The 14,174-nt window shown below is 47.0% G+C and overlaps 7 protein-coding genes across 7 annotated transcripts; 2 read left to right on the top strand and 5 right to left on the bottom strand.

Moving 5' to 3' along the window:
* Positions 1–284: 284 nt before the first annotated feature.
* ONS95_007298 (uncharacterized protein) lies at positions 285–1,947 on the top strand. Its single transcript, XM_058500798.1, has 3 exons — positions 285–827; positions 902–1,099; positions 1,152–1,947. The coding sequence occupies exons 1-3, from the start codon at positions 542–544 to the stop codon at positions 1,847–1,849; spliced, it is 1,182 nt and encodes a 393-aa protein (XP_058349615.1). The 5' UTR covers positions 285–541; the 3' UTR covers positions 1,850–1,947.
* An 847-nt stretch (positions 1,948–2,794) lies between these two features.
* On the bottom strand, positions 2,795–4,438 carry ONS95_007297 (uncharacterized protein). Its single transcript, XM_058500797.1, has 2 exons — positions 3,912–4,438; positions 2,795–3,860 (listed from the first exon to the last, which is right to left on the bottom strand). The coding sequence occupies exons 1-2, from the start codon at positions 3,947–3,949 to the stop codon at positions 2,963–2,965; spliced, it is 936 nt and encodes a 311-aa protein (XP_058349614.1). The 5' UTR covers positions 3,950–4,438; the 3' UTR covers positions 2,795–2,962.
* A 385-nt stretch (positions 4,439–4,823) lies between these two features.
* On the top strand, positions 4,824–6,390 carry ONS95_007296 (uncharacterized protein). The gene is made up of 2 exons (XM_058500796.1): positions 4,824–5,063; positions 5,192–6,390. Exons 1-2 carry the CDS (start codon positions 4,947–4,949, stop codon positions 6,275–6,277), a joined length of 1,203 nt encoding a protein of 400 aa, XP_058349613.1. The 5' UTR covers positions 4,824–4,946; the 3' UTR covers positions 6,278–6,390.
* A 172-nt stretch (positions 6,391–6,562) lies between these two features.
* Positions 6,563–7,045, bottom strand: ONS95_007295 (uncharacterized protein; the record flags this gene model as incomplete). The annotated part of the gene is made up of 1 exon (XM_058500795.1): positions 6,563–7,045. One exon carries the CDS (start codon positions 7,043–7,045, stop codon positions 6,563–6,565), a length of 483 nt encoding a protein of 160 aa, XP_058349612.1.
* A 522-nt stretch (positions 7,046–7,567) lies between these two features.
* On the bottom strand, positions 7,568–11,003 carry ONS95_007294 (uncharacterized protein). The gene is made up of 4 exons (XM_058500794.1): positions 10,300–11,003; positions 9,856–10,184; positions 9,360–9,621; positions 7,568–9,301 (listed from the first exon to the last, which is right to left on the bottom strand). The coding sequence occupies exons 1-4, from the start codon at positions 10,849–10,851 to the stop codon at positions 7,985–7,987; spliced, it is 2,460 nt and encodes an 819-aa protein (XP_058349611.1). The 5' UTR covers positions 10,852–11,003; the 3' UTR covers positions 7,568–7,984.
* A 266-nt stretch (positions 11,004–11,269) lies between these two features.
* Positions 11,270–12,847, bottom strand: SET5_2 (SET domain-containing protein 5; the record flags this gene model as incomplete). The annotated part of the gene is made up of 4 exons (XM_058500793.1): positions 11,270–11,700; positions 11,750–11,838; positions 11,889–11,914; positions 11,969–12,847. The coding sequence occupies 4 exons, from the start codon at positions 12,845–12,847 to the stop codon at positions 11,270–11,272; spliced, it is 1,425 nt and encodes a 474-aa protein (XP_058349610.1).
* A 506-nt stretch (positions 12,848–13,353) lies between these two features.
* On the bottom strand, positions 13,354–13,800 carry ONS95_007292 (uncharacterized protein; the record flags this gene model as incomplete). Its single annotated transcript, XM_058500792.1, has 2 exons — positions 13,354–13,708; positions 13,766–13,800. The coding sequence occupies 2 exons, from the start codon at positions 13,798–13,800 to the stop codon at positions 13,354–13,356; spliced, it is 390 nt and encodes a 129-aa protein (XP_058349609.1).
* Between the last annotated feature and the right edge of the window lie 374 nt (positions 13,801–14,174).

Below are 14,174 nucleotides of genomic sequence, written 5' to 3'. Positions count from 1 at the left end.
GTGGCGCAAGAGCCAACATACATCATCAGCCTAAAAGCCATGTGCTTTGGTAGTTCCAACTGAAATGTCCAAGGCGATCTTATGGACGGAAAATCTTAGGTACTTGGATCCTTGCTCCTTGACACAGGTGAACTGCAATGAAGATCCCAGGAAGTCGGTCCCAAGCTCCGGAGACCCCAGAGATTGTTCTACCACTGTTCCATTTTCGGATTCGGAACAACACCCTCCGCAACTACCAGCATAAGCTTCCCGGTGCGGCGATATCTCTATTGCACTTCTCAAGGAAATTATTCATGCTATTTGGTGGTCTCCATGCGGGGTCAGAGACCCTCCAAGGGTCTTTCCAAGATCTTTGAATCGTGGTACGATGTTTTCGGCCCGGGAGACCTGCATAGGTAATGTCATATGTTGGAAATATGGAGCTCTGTAGGGGGACCTGGAAATTACGTGTGAAGGTACTTTATAAAACACTTCCTTCCAAGAAGATTCTTGAGTCTTCTGTGTATTGGGCAATTGGTTCAGTCCAACAGCTGCAACCAAAATGAAATACTCACTAGCATCCCTCCTATCTTTCACGCTTGCTGCATCGGCGGCAGTGATCTCCTCTACCTCCCAACAACCACAATGTAAGTATCCAATTGGCAAATCTGGCAGCTTCGCCAAACCAGCAGGACGCCTCTTCAACATTGATGGAAAGGTGCAATATTTTGCTGGGAGCAATGCTTGGTGGCTTGGTCACCTGTCGAAGAACTCGGATGTTGACATTGCTTTGAAGCAAGTTGCTGCGACTGGATACAAAATCTTGAGGGTTTGGGGCTTTGGAGATGGTATGTCCTTTTTTGGAATCAATTGAGTGGTCTTCGAAATTCATGGGAACTATTTACTAATGTGGACCTTGAAGTCAACACCCCTCCACCAGCGACGAACACAGACCCGAATAAAGTCTACTTTCAGATCTTGAACTCGACAGGGAGTTATATCAACTATGGTGCCGATGGCTTGGAGAGACTAGATTATGTTGTCAGTGCAGCTGAAAAATTTGGTGTGGGACTGGTCTTGAACTTTGTGAACAATTGGGGTGACTATGGTGGGATCCAAGGTACGCAAACTATAGAGAGTACTAGTACACGCCTACTGACTCCCTACGGCAGCCTACTCCACCGCTTTCGGAAGCAATGCCACAACTTTTTACACCAACGCCAAAGCGCAGAAGGCTTACAGGAACTACGTCCGCACTATCGTAACGAGGTACAAGAAGAGTCCCGCGATCTTCTCCTGGGAACTAGGTAACGAGCCGCGCTGCAAAGGATGCCCAAGCTCGGTCATCACAAATTGGGCAACAGATGTCAGCAAGTACATTAAATCATTGGACTCGAAGCACATGGTCACGCTCGGTGATGAAGGCTGGCTAGTACCTGGCGACAGAATTGGCGATGGGTCATACGCATATTCCGGCGTCGAAGGCATCGACTTCGCTGCCAACCTCAAGATCAAAACACTCGACTATGGAACTTTCCACCTTTACCCGGACTCTTGGGGATACAATTACACTTGGGGAGCTGACTGGATCAAACAACATGACGCTATTGGCAAGAAGAGCGGAAAACCAGTCGTGCTGGAGGAATACGGTGCGCCGTTCCCAGGAAACCATACGGGTGTTGAGAAACCTTGGCAGGATGCCGTGTTGAAAACTGGCGTCGCAGCCGACCAGATCTGGCAGTTTGGCAGCCATGATCAGAGTGTGCCTGGGGAGACCTTGGGTGATGTCAATACGATTTTCTATGGAGATGCGGAGTATGAGGTTTTGGGAAAGGCTCATGCTAAAGCCATGTTGAGGAAGAGAGTGTAACTAACCTCTTTGAGATTTTATTCAGTAAAATCGACATGCAAGAAGATAAAGACATACATTAGGATAGTTAAAATGAACTCGCGAGGTCAGCAAGAGGCACGAGTCATACAAACATTAATATCCTATATCCTGTGAAAGTTCGTGATGGCCAGTCGTCCCCGCTCCATTTAGCTGCTAGAGGTGCGAGTCTGTTCATTGGACTAGCGAGGTTGAGACCACAAGATGGTTTGAACAGAATACGGTGACTGCACTAAAAGTGCATCCACTGGCATGACTTCGCTCGCGCAAAGAATAAGATATCGTTTCGCAGGGTGCCAAGTAAACAAAGACAAAAGCGGCCTTGTTAAGCGACGACGCCATCGGATCAACCTCATCCCGACCCAGATGTGCCATATACTATCATTTACTCCTCACGACTTTGAGCCTCAATTGATAAGTAAGTAGAGACAGATACAACAAAGAACAACGACATATTCCCTCAATGTAGAAGCTTAAAGTCGCAGCCCAACTTCAGAACTTCCAGCAAGCGCCATTTCACGTCCAGCCTGACTGTCACGTCCAAGAAATCTGACTTGCCACCTAACACTCCCCCGCTAAACACCATCTAGGAGAACCCTCCTCAATAATGCACTTAGCTGGGTTCAGCTCCAGGCCGCTTCAGGAGGGAGCAATTTTTTTATCTTTAAAATTAAACCAAAGAAATTCAGGTTCAGAAATTAAAGGAGATCCCGATTTTGCTCATACTGTACTGTACAGAGAAATCCCGACTTGTTTTTGGCTGATTGGCCAGGGCTGAGCTGGTTGCGAGTCAGTTGGGAAGCCAATAGACTCCTAAGAGCTTGTCACTTGTCACTGATGACTGCACGGTGTCATGCTTGCAAGTGCAGATTATCCTGGACATGATGCAACCGTACCATTTATGTCAAATTCCGAGTTTCTCTTCATGCATCGTGCATACGAGCTAGTATTACTGATTGGACTGGGAAAAGTGGTTACTGCTAAGCGGGATCCACTGGACGAAACTCAAATACTTGAAAGAGCAAGCGTCAGCGACTCAAATTTGATTGCTGAAGACAGAACCGTCTCCCAGTAATGAATTCGTCGTTCATTTGCCTACATCGGTGATGTGGGGAAAGGCAACAGTCGATGCGTTCTCGCAACTATCTCCGCATAGTCCTTCTCGTTGCCCGGGTTCAAAATCCCATGACGGATCAAGAAGTCAATAATGACCATCCCAGACATGGGTTTATACCTTCCCTCTAGAACGCTTTTCTTCACCTCCTCAACAGTCATCAACTGAAACCCTTGAACCTCAGTATCTCCAGGTCTGGGGTCCATGCCCTTCACAAGTTCCATGTCATAGACATATTTAATAGATGGTTCTAGCTGACCATCATCTTTCACACAAAATTCCGAGACGCAACCAACTGCCTTAGCTGACTGTCTAGTAAGATCCTCAGAAAGACTGGCTTCTTCGCCGGCTTCTTTGACAAGACATTCAAAAGGCTCGACTCCAATCGGTACACCTCCTGCAACAGAACTATCAAACATCCCAGGGTATGCTTTCGTGGTCATAGAACGAGTAGGAACCCAGATCTTCATCTCGCCTGATCCTTTCAATCGTGTGAAGAGCGTCATATGAACGCCAGTCGTGATGATACCAAGTAATCCTGCTCCCGCCCGCTCCACTTTGATATCAGAACGAGCTCCTAAGATGCGGTATTCTTCGTCTCTCCAGCCTTTGAGACATTTGAAGTGGTTTAGTTGCCGAGCATTTTGGAGTAAGCTTGCGATGGCATCATTTGCTGTAGTGGTATCATTGGCAATCAGTTGGACGCGCTTCGGTGTACTGTTTTCGTCGAGATGAAAATCCGGAGTCCATGGCAGGGCTTCCACTGTGGACTGTTGAATGTAGCCATGTGGACGAGGATCATTGGGAAGATAGAAGCGCCAGAGATCATTCGTTGTCAGAACAGATTCTCCACGATCGTCAATTTCTTGATATGGAAAGCTAAATGGAAATATCGTTAGGTCCAGTTTTAGAGGCGAAGATAATACGTACTTATCTCGCTCTTTTACAGTCTCCAAAATGGTCTTCATAGCTGTACACCCTTAAGTTGCACAATAGTGTCCTGACTTCTAAGGTATCTTAATACTTCGGCAGCTTCTCAGAAAAGTGCTTGTAAGTGGTTGATTTGTTTTCTTCAATGCTCTGTAGTCAGGGCGGATGTGGGAGAGAGTTCAAGCTGGAAAACCCGATGTAGGCGCTGACTAGCAAGCTGATGACCCCAACCGGGCTGACGCGGCTAACCTGAAAATCTGTCCTGCCAGCTTGCTCATATGCAGTACATATGCAGTACAGAGGCGGAGGACACTCGGGAGACTCACAACCCGTACGGCACGGCTCGTCCCTTGCTCATTAATGGAGCAAACGTGTCACGGCAGAGGCCAGCTACCTCTACTTATCCGCTTCTCCGTCTCTAGGTCCTCAGCTGGTTCGCCACGGTCATGTGCCCTGTTTTCCAATCCGCATGATCCCATACGGTTTGGATTCAATCTCCGGTCATTCTGAGATTTCTTGTAACGTTGTCGTAATAATAGCCTAATCTGAATTTATGCAGGTACCTTGTATTCAGCTTGAGCGGTGGTTTTTCGTTACGATGCGAGAGCAGGTACTCGTTGATGAGAATGAAACTTTCATAGCCAAAATTGCATCTGTAGAAGCAATGCATCTTCCACTTTGTAATGAATGGGGGTATCCCCCCCGCTTAATGCAGCGTCAAGAACTCATGAGCGGGGTTGCACATTATGTTCGTGCTTGTTCACCAAGGGTACCGATCCCTCAGCATCCTCAGTGTACCCTCCAGTCTTTGTGACTTGTCAGCTCGTAAAGTCTATATCCGCCGACTCCGATAAAATAATAAGCTATCACCTGTTTCGTTGAGTATAAAAGTTTACATATTGCCTGTTCCACCTCACCTTTTCCTCCAAGGGCGAGGATACTCATGTTGTGTTCACTGTCTCGGTGGCACAAGTATTAATCGGCCTAACGGTTTCGACCTCCATCTTCGGAAGTCCAAGCCAAACAATTACAATCATGGCCACTACTTCTGCCACCTTGCTAGTTTCAGCCGCTTGTCTTCCAAAAGCAGATGCCAAGACCATTCATCTGGAAGCTTACGGATCTCCACGAGAGCATTATGATGACAACACCGTGAGTGGCTACCCTCAGAATCCTTACATTTCTTGAATGCACCTCAGAATTCTTCGCCCAAGTAGAAAAAGAGTTTGGAACATCTGAGCTTCCCCATCCATCCTTCGTATGCAGACTGACACTTACAGCATTGCTTCCCCATTACCGCCCATTCCTCTACACATACCATGGGAGCCATTCTTCCGCACTACGTCCTGCCCAAAGTTCACACCGCCATTCCATTGAATGAATTCCTCTCTATCCTGGTCATAGGATCCCACAACCGTTCCGCATCTGCTCTAATTACCGAGAATGAGAAGGCAAACAAACCATTCAATTGGCAACGTCCCACAGCAACAGTCCTTCAGACCCCTGAAGGAAATGTACTCCAACTAAATGTTCTCCCAGGGCAAGCATATGTTGAGCACTATGCAGCGCTCCTATCTACATATTTCGCAACTGTGGAGTTTACTGGACGCCGAGTCCCGCCCGTTCACTACATTCCACCAGCAGCTGACGCTTGTGCGTCCATATTTGCCGATTCAAACCTTCCGTATCTTGGAAAGATTGATATCGCAATCCTAGGATATGTAGACAAATTGCCCCGCTGTGCCGGACCCGACATCTGGGAAACAGGTGTGGATCGGGAAACCGATGGTGGTGAACTCTTCGCTTGGAAGAAGCAAACTCTTCCTGATGGCAGACTTGTCGCATTTATTGGATGCACCGCATGTTATTGGGGAGATATCGGTGGCCAACTGATCCGAGCACTGAAAGTCCATAACGCAGTGCAAGAAGCAGTGTACATCGGAAAGCTAGGGACATTGAACGAAAATTATATTCCGAATTCGATTCTCGCTACTGGATCTTGCAGTACGTTTCCTGATGGCAGCACCGTTGAATGGAAGAGCATTCTTGAGGAAGCAGTGAAGAGTAGCAGTGGTGTTGTGCATGGGGTTCACTTCACTGGAGCAACATCTTTAAGCGAAACAAAGGAATGGACTCAGCAATGGAAGAGAAAGGTCGACTGGGTCGATCCCGAGATCGGTCATATGGCAAAGGTGTCTTTGGAACTTGGAATAGGGTATGGTTTTCTTCATGTTGTTTCGGATAATCTGTCCAGGGAAGGTTTAGAGGGGCTAGTCGATGAGCGGAAAGCGACGATCGTGGCGGATAGGATGAAGCTTTTAAAGCAAGCCGATATGATCTTGGACGAATATTTTGGTCTGAAATGATGATAGATGGGCTCAGTACAGTACACGAAATGATTTAAGAGCAAATATTGCAGCGTTGTTTGAGGACTAAATAAAGCGAACATAAGTTCACAAAACATGAGTCGAATTCTGGCCCCTTTCTCTTTCACTTATTTGTCCCCGTCACGCTATTTTATTTCCTTCACTCTTTGATAATAAAGCAAAATTCAAGCTCTTTTCCTCAATTTACACTTTCTCTTGCTTCTCACGCATCCCAACCCCAGAATCTGTCTGTGTGTCTTGAGCTAGATCCTTTGCGTACGAAAACTATGAGAAGGTCCTCTTTGATAATCCAGTTGCCTGTGTTGCAGCTTTTGATTGGGTCATCGTCGAGCGAGGATCCTTTGGTTTCGACGCGAGCGCTTCCTTTACAGAACTGGTCGCCATTTTGATAGATGATTTGCCATTCTTGGTCTTGGAAATTGAGGCATCCTCTCCAGGACCTTTGTCAGAGCATAAGAACTTGCGAAGAATTGGCTGGTTGTCAAGAAGCTGGCCGTTTCGTGATGATCCTTTTAGATGTCCTGGGGTTCGTCTTGCGTATTCGACGTACAGGTAAGGATTGTTCGGCCATCGTTGTCTCGCTATTGCCAATTCCCAGTCAGTCATGGACTGGTAATAGAAATCGACGACAACTCCAGGAAGAACTTCTTCGGGGTATGAGGAATCTTCCCAACATAATAATCGTCCAGAACGACCTTGGGGGGTGTGGAGCTTTGGTGGAGGCTTATTGCAGCAGTGGCAAGGCATGGTTGTAGAAGTGTGTATACAGATTAGAGAATAATGACTGGGGGAACAGGATACGGTACGGTAGAGAATTTAAAAGTTATGACATGTGCTTAGTAGTTTGGAAAGCCCAAAAAAGTCAGTGGGAAGTTTTAAAATATGTCCCAGCCTTCACTGGAGAGTTGTGACGAATGGTTCAAACATATTGAACTAGTGTCATGTAATTTTCAGAACCGCTGGCCACCAATTAAGCGAATACCGCAACAAAACACAACAAGCAGGGCGCTAACACTAGTGAACCATCATCGAAAGTTGTAAGCACCAAATTCCAGGCTCATAAAAGAATACGAAATATTTTTTTTTTTGGATAAAGCCCACAACCGTGTTCACAAGCATGCTGGAACGGCAGATCCGGTGGACGACAGGGCTGGTGTGTCACCAGATCAGCATGTAATCTCGAATGGCCAGCACGAGCAACGCCACCAAGTCCGTGGAGTTCTTGCCATTGCCTGTATTTTCACCTAAACACAGATGCTGACGAAACACGTGATAGTTATCTGCTTTTACATTATCCCAGTCGGACAGAATATTTTCAGGATAGCAGGAAGCCGTCCGAGGTATTATTGAATAGCTTGGACGCCATAAACAAGTTCATGGTTTCTCAAGTATGATTTTAAGCTTACTAGTTTCGCAATTCTGAATAATGAAACCAATTCATTTTCTGTTTGCTTATCTGTAGTGTTTTGTAAGTACCAAGTGTCGTTATTGATGTTATGCTCGCTAAGGAATTGGCGGGGTATTCCACTGGCTTGCCAAGGGCACCGGCTGTCGTCGCAAATATAAATTTAGTGTAAGAAGGACATGAGAACTCGATCGACAGAGTAGAGAGGCCCTGTTGTAATTCACATTCATCCGAAGACAAAATTCGTCACCATTTCTACCAGCATAACGCAAGACCCCATATCATTCCAGCATGATGCGCTTCCACTCCCTGTCCGCATTGATCCAATCTTTCTCCACAATTATCGCACTCCCAATCCTTCGAGCGACCTCAGGCTCTGTCTCACTGAAGGCCACAATGAGGCAGTTCAGCGACTCTTCTTTGTCGTATTGCGGCATGCCGACGGGCCAATATCTTGATATCACGACGAAATCCATTAAGACTGGTACCTTCTCAGAAGATGTAACTCTTTCGTAGTCGTTCGAGTCGTTGCCAACAACAGATTCCCCCGCATCAGCAGACGAAACGTTAATGCCGTCCAGTGAGTGGTTTGAATCGCTGTCTTCACTTTTCTCCCATGTGAGATCAGGAACGGTAGCCTCGTCGACCCTTTCCTTCACGAGGTGAGTTGATATGATTTTCTGTGCAACGCCCTCATTCTCCTCTATGTCCTTGGCCTGTCCGATTTCAGCCCGTACTCTTCGATTGAACTCTCTTTCTGCAATGCCATTGGTTATACTGATTTTGATCTGGCTACCTGCGATTTTGACCCTCATTTCGTCGTGTTCAGCGGCATGGACCTGTAGCTGAGCATGGCTTGTCCAGAATACAAGTCTGCCAGTATCGACACGCGCAAGATCAACATGGCCAGGCAGCTTGATTATTGGTTCAGGAACTCTTATGCTGAATTTAATCTCCGCTGGTACTGGTTTCTTCCATTGATGGCTTTGACTGGAGTCTGCGCCTTGACGAAGAGATTTGGGCTTCGGGGAGTCTTCAGCATCCGGTGATATGTCGTGAGAGGCTCGCAGCGACCTTTGGGTAGTATCAATAATCGGCTCCACATGGCCATCGGCATACAGTCTGTAAAAGTCAATCTCACTTCTACCCCTGCCCGCGATCCTCTCGTTGTCCAGTTCATAATTGAAGATGACCCCACCAATGAACCCAGTCCATCCCAGCCAGGACCAACTGGGAAACCCGATTTGGTAGGACTCGTCTTCCACAATCAATCGACAAAGTTCTTCACGACGTCTCTTGCCATACCTCCAGGTAAGCGCCTGATCGAACAAATCGTATGGCAATGCCCAGTGGAATTTCTGGTTATTCCGATACTCCATACGGCGAAGAATTCCCGAAAAGGCGGCAAGTACATCATTTTGGTATGTGAATTGTCGTGTTGAGTAGCGTGTGACATAACCTGATAGTGCGTCTCTGGAGAACTTTGTTGGCCGGTCATCCCACTCGTCGTTGCAATCCATCGCTTGAGGTAGGACCCAAAGAGACGTGCCAGTTTCTAGATGAGTCTCCTCATTTAAGACTTGATGTTCACACTCCCACTAGGTAGCAGAGTCAGTACATAATATGTCGTTTCAGAGCCGGGGTGCTTGTCCATACATAAACTTGCTCAGGGGTGACTATCAAGGCTCGACGAGAAAGAAGTCTTTCTTGGAAAGTCCATCCTCGGGAGTTCCAAACCGAGTGTTGTAGGTGACTGGAATTACCTTGGGCAACTGTCTCCATGAGATGATACCCATTGCCGATGTTTATTTTCGTTTGCGATATTGGTCTTGGGATTTTGACACCTGGCATGCCTGCTTCTGCACTTGCACCTGTGGCCATGATGATTGTTGCCAGAGCACAAGCATAGATAAGATCCCTTATATTATCAGCAACCCTTAATCGGACTTAGAGAACAAACACTGCTACAAGTAGGATCTAGGAATGCTCGGAATTTGGGGAGGCTGCGAGGGCTCGACGCCCTCTCCACAAGGGCAATTCTCGCTAGAGAAGCCTGTGATCATCAACCATCGCCTAATTTAGTGATCTCCTTCAGTGTTCCGCAGAAGATATTAACAGTAAGATTGCGTGCAAATAGAACGTTTAGACTCACATCTGCGACGTTTGTTCTGCAAGCTCTTTGAAATCGTCTTGCACGATGCAAAGGGCATCCACCCAGAGATACCTCTCCCCGATCTGCGAGACGAGTGCCATCGCGTCCGTGATCGTCCTAGGTAATAAGTCGAGGTCCAAACCATTATTCAATCGACTCTCGTCGACATTTGCCGTTTTCATGAGCCACCGTTGAGAACCCATCTCCTTCAGATCTCCCCAAACATAACTCAGAGCTACATACCGACAATCCGGGGGTGCTGCAACCACGCAGTGCTTTTCCACATCAATGACTTTGAGAAACGTAGGCTGTGAAGGTTCACCGAACCACTAGTAGAAGGGCATCAGCAATGTATCAAACATAATGGCAAGTGCTAGATGTCTATCATGCTTATATGAGGAGTTGAGTAGGTGTTATCAATCGATAGAAAGCAATCTGAACTACCTCGGGAGCATGGCAGTCAGCACCATGGTGTTCCTGGCAAGTATGCAGCCAGCTTTTCAGCTGCTCTGAATCAATGCTTGAGCTCATCAATCGCCCAAATCCAGGAATATCGTTGTCTTCCTTGTGAATTTGAAATCGGATCTTGGAGAAGAATCCAAAGATTGCGGGCTCAAAATTGACAATCAGACGGGAAACATCGAGCTTCTGCACCTGCTGTCCCTCCCAATCCAGCGGACCAACAGTACACAAGAACTGCTGATCCAGTTCCACTTCAACTCGATTGCGTCCTTGCGAAGTCGGTGGATCTTTGCCATCATTAAGACGTCTTGCACAAGAGATCAAGAGGCTGCAAAATTCGCATTTCGATGACCGGCTGATTATATCTTCCAAATAGCCCAGTTTCGCGATCTCTTTGGCTTGTTCCTCTGGCTCTTGGGAGACATGCGCATCTTTGGTCTTAATGAAAAACGATTTGAAGTCAATAACTCGACAAGTCTCGCACAAATGGGGCAGTGGAGGTCCCTCTTCGCTCCCGCGTATGGGTTCCGGCATAGTAGTTTGAGGTAATTAATAGTGTGAAGCACGCAAAGTGGGGTGACGTAGTGTCCCTCTGTAGGTGACTTCCTACGTAAAAATATTGCCGACCAGAGTATCTACTTAGGAAGAGCTATAAATATCTGTGACAGAAAGCTGGCAACTGGATAAGCTCGAGTTGAGGAGATTAGCAAAATTCGAGGAGCTGAAGCTGAGCTGTACAGTAAGCGACATTAGCCTGAGGCTAAGCTATTTTTGAACAGCGACCATCTGCTTTGCAGGTAGAATTTACTTTGTCGTAAAACAGTCAGAAAATGTGGGGCAGGTCAGAAGTGCGTGTGTGAGAGGCATCGCTTAACATGATCTGTCCAACTTGTCACCAATCTTGAAATCAGAGTTGAGAAATCGAGTACTTCGTTATACACTTCTTGGCATTTCACCTGACATTATAACTCCAATGATGCCTTGGGTCATTCAACAAGCTTTCCATCTCTTCCCTATCTCCATCCTTGACTCCAGTATTTACCATCCCCGCTTCAATGGCCAATTTCGCATGCTTCTTCGCCCCCTTCATATCCCCGTCAGCATTATAGGCCAGCGCGGCAAACATATGTCCTGTGCCGAGCGCGGCATGAACACCCTCTTCCTCATAAAGCTGGAGCAGCTCTCGCGCCATATTTGGCGTCCCGATAGAGTCAGGAGACCAATCCGCAAGAAATCCCTGGAGTTCTTGGATCCGTCGAATACGATTGTCGGATTTCCGAACTTCGGCTGGCTCGGCCGTGCAGAGCGAACACTTGCATTCGAAACCCCAGGTTTGTGTGAGCGCTTCTTGACGCTGAGCGCGGGTTTCGAGAATGTTTGCATCTAGGCAAAGTTAGGATCGACAGGCTTGATACAGCAGGATATGCCCTACAGGTGATGGTAATCTCTTCTCCAGGATGAATCGTTCTCGAAGCGTAAGTAGCATGTATCAAAGTTGACGGATCATGATAATACATCGCACTACCTATAATCAGCATGAGACTTGAAATTTGTAGCTCACAAGGACTTACTTTGGACGGCAATCGTGGTTCATAAGCTACAGGATTTTCATCAGTACCTTACCACGTGACCCTAAATGGAACGGACATACCGCTGTCTCAGGATACAACAAGAAGTGAGGTGAACCCTCAAATTCCCCTGCAAATGCATTCGTATTTACTCTCTCCATGATTGGATCTCCTGGATTATGCGCTGCCATCTTGACAAAAATCTCTCTCGTGGCCTTCGGTAGCTGCTGAAACGCCTTGTGCAGGTACTTGTACCCCTGAGGCCAATCAGGAAAGAAAGCATCGCTTTGATACACCCCTACTGGTGTATCAGATACTATCTCATCACCGCGGTGAAGAGTGCGTGTGGCGAATAATCCATTTCCACGACCTGCTACATTGCGAACTTCCCATGGTGGATCGGTGAAGTTGTTCACATGTGTATGAACCTCCGGCTGTATGAATGCTGGAAGAGAGACAACCTTTGCAGCGATTTTAGGTGATGTGAAGAATGAAATTCCACGTCCAAAGGCAAAGTTTGCGTTGGTGTAGACACAGAACTCTTCATTCGTTTCCTTGTCTGTAATACATTGAGGTTCTTCAGTCCAAGGGTGGTATTTGGATTCTGGTTTGGCTTCTTCTTGCTTTGGAGGCTCTTCTTGAATAACATGCTGCTGATTCGTTTCTGGCAATGGCTCTGTAGTGGTAAAATTAGGATACATGCATTTTTCTGAGATACTGCAGAAGTCTCCTTGGAATAGGTAGTTGAGGGGTTGTCCAGCGTATGAGGAGGACAGTAGAGATAGCGACGCGGCGAGGATTGAAGAACGCATGATTGATTGTTTGGGAGAGATGATTACGAGTTTGAGTATATTTGATGAGTAGAAATACTTTCCATCTGATGCTGTCACGGACTTCCGTGAGCACTGATGTTGGACCGCCATCCGTTCTTGGGATGTTTCATCATTGTCTGAAGTTCGCATCAAGGGGGTAGTGCAAGCCAAGGCGCCAATCGGTCAACCTTAACCAAAGTCCCGATCCTACCTAGATAAACAGTTCTTGAACTTGAAGATATGAATGCATCATGATCTCCGGCTGCGAGATTTGTAGTGAAGCCAGCGCGATGTGATGATGCAAACAGGAAGATGCCTGTGATTTTAGAGAACGGGCGCTAGGAACGAGCCTAGATTTAGCGAGGACAGGCTAGTCCACCTCAAAACAAGCCTATTCGTCACGGAGTTCATTCTCTTTCCCCGAATTCCTTTCCCTTTTCAAGATCTTCGTATTAGATCATAATGATATTCCATTCAAAACACAGTCAAGTCTCCATAGCGACCTCACTAGCGCCGCCAGAAAGCCAATCTCTGCTTCCAGAACTCTCTCACACGCCAGTAAAGTTACAGGTACAATTAGATACAAGAAGTTTATCCAAATGCCGGCCCATCGAGGGGATGACCAGCACCCCGTGCAGATTTCTCCGTCATGTCTATCAGTCATACTCCATACGTCTGTCATGCTCGTCAATCCGTGCAAGTGCCCGCGCCGTCGATTCCGTCATCATCGCCCCCTCCACGTCTCTCCTTGCTTCCCGCTCATCGGGAAAGCCATATGCGTATGTGAGCGCGTTGGTGTAGGCGGAGCTATAGCCCATGTTGGAGTGCTCCGTATCACCCAAGTAGTATAGGAGCCGTTCGGAAGGGGTGTAATGTCTGGAAGAATTGGCTGATTTCGCGGAATCTTCTGTGGCGTGTAAAATGGAGACATGTGCTGGTTTCGGGGCCGTTTTCGACGATGTTGACTTGGAATTTGTTGAGTGTTTTGCGCCTGAAGACTTTTTGGACCGACTGTTTTACTTTGTCAGTTCCTGTCAGGTACAGAACTCTCCTTCTCTTTCAGCTCACCTTGAACTTGATCCATTAGCAGCCATCGTAGACATTGTAGCACTGGGCTTCGTCTGTGTTCAGTCCTCGTCACGTGTGTTCGTGAAGTTCACGTGGGTTTGCAGTGTATTTCGTCGTGCACTTGTCGTGCACTTGGAGTTTTTGGGTGTGTTGACTGACAGCCCTCCATCTTGAACAAGATATGGGCAGCTCAAGATTTTATGTTGTCCTTTGAGCCTCCAATGTCCTGTGTGTAATGAGTCCATTGCAAGAATTTTGCAATTGTATGCCAAACTGCAAAGTTCGGTTATCGAGGCAGGAAACTCGACTGCGCTTTGACTTCCCAGAGCATCTGAAGATATCCAGCAGTCTGGTCTTGTGGAAATTGGCTCCCGCAATTCGCAATTGGGGCGTACTGTCCAGTCGATCA

The sequence above is a fragment of the Cadophora gregata genome (genome assembly GCF_030347475.1).
Source record: "Cadophora gregata isolate MNR1 chromosome Unknown scaffold_19, whole genome shotgun sequence".
Lineage (NCBI taxonomy): Eukaryota > Fungi > Ascomycota > Leotiomycetes > Helotiales > Ploettnerulaceae > Cadophora > Cadophora gregata.
Note: the sequence above shows the minus strand (reverse complement) of the source record. Positions and strands in the feature narration are given on the sequence as shown.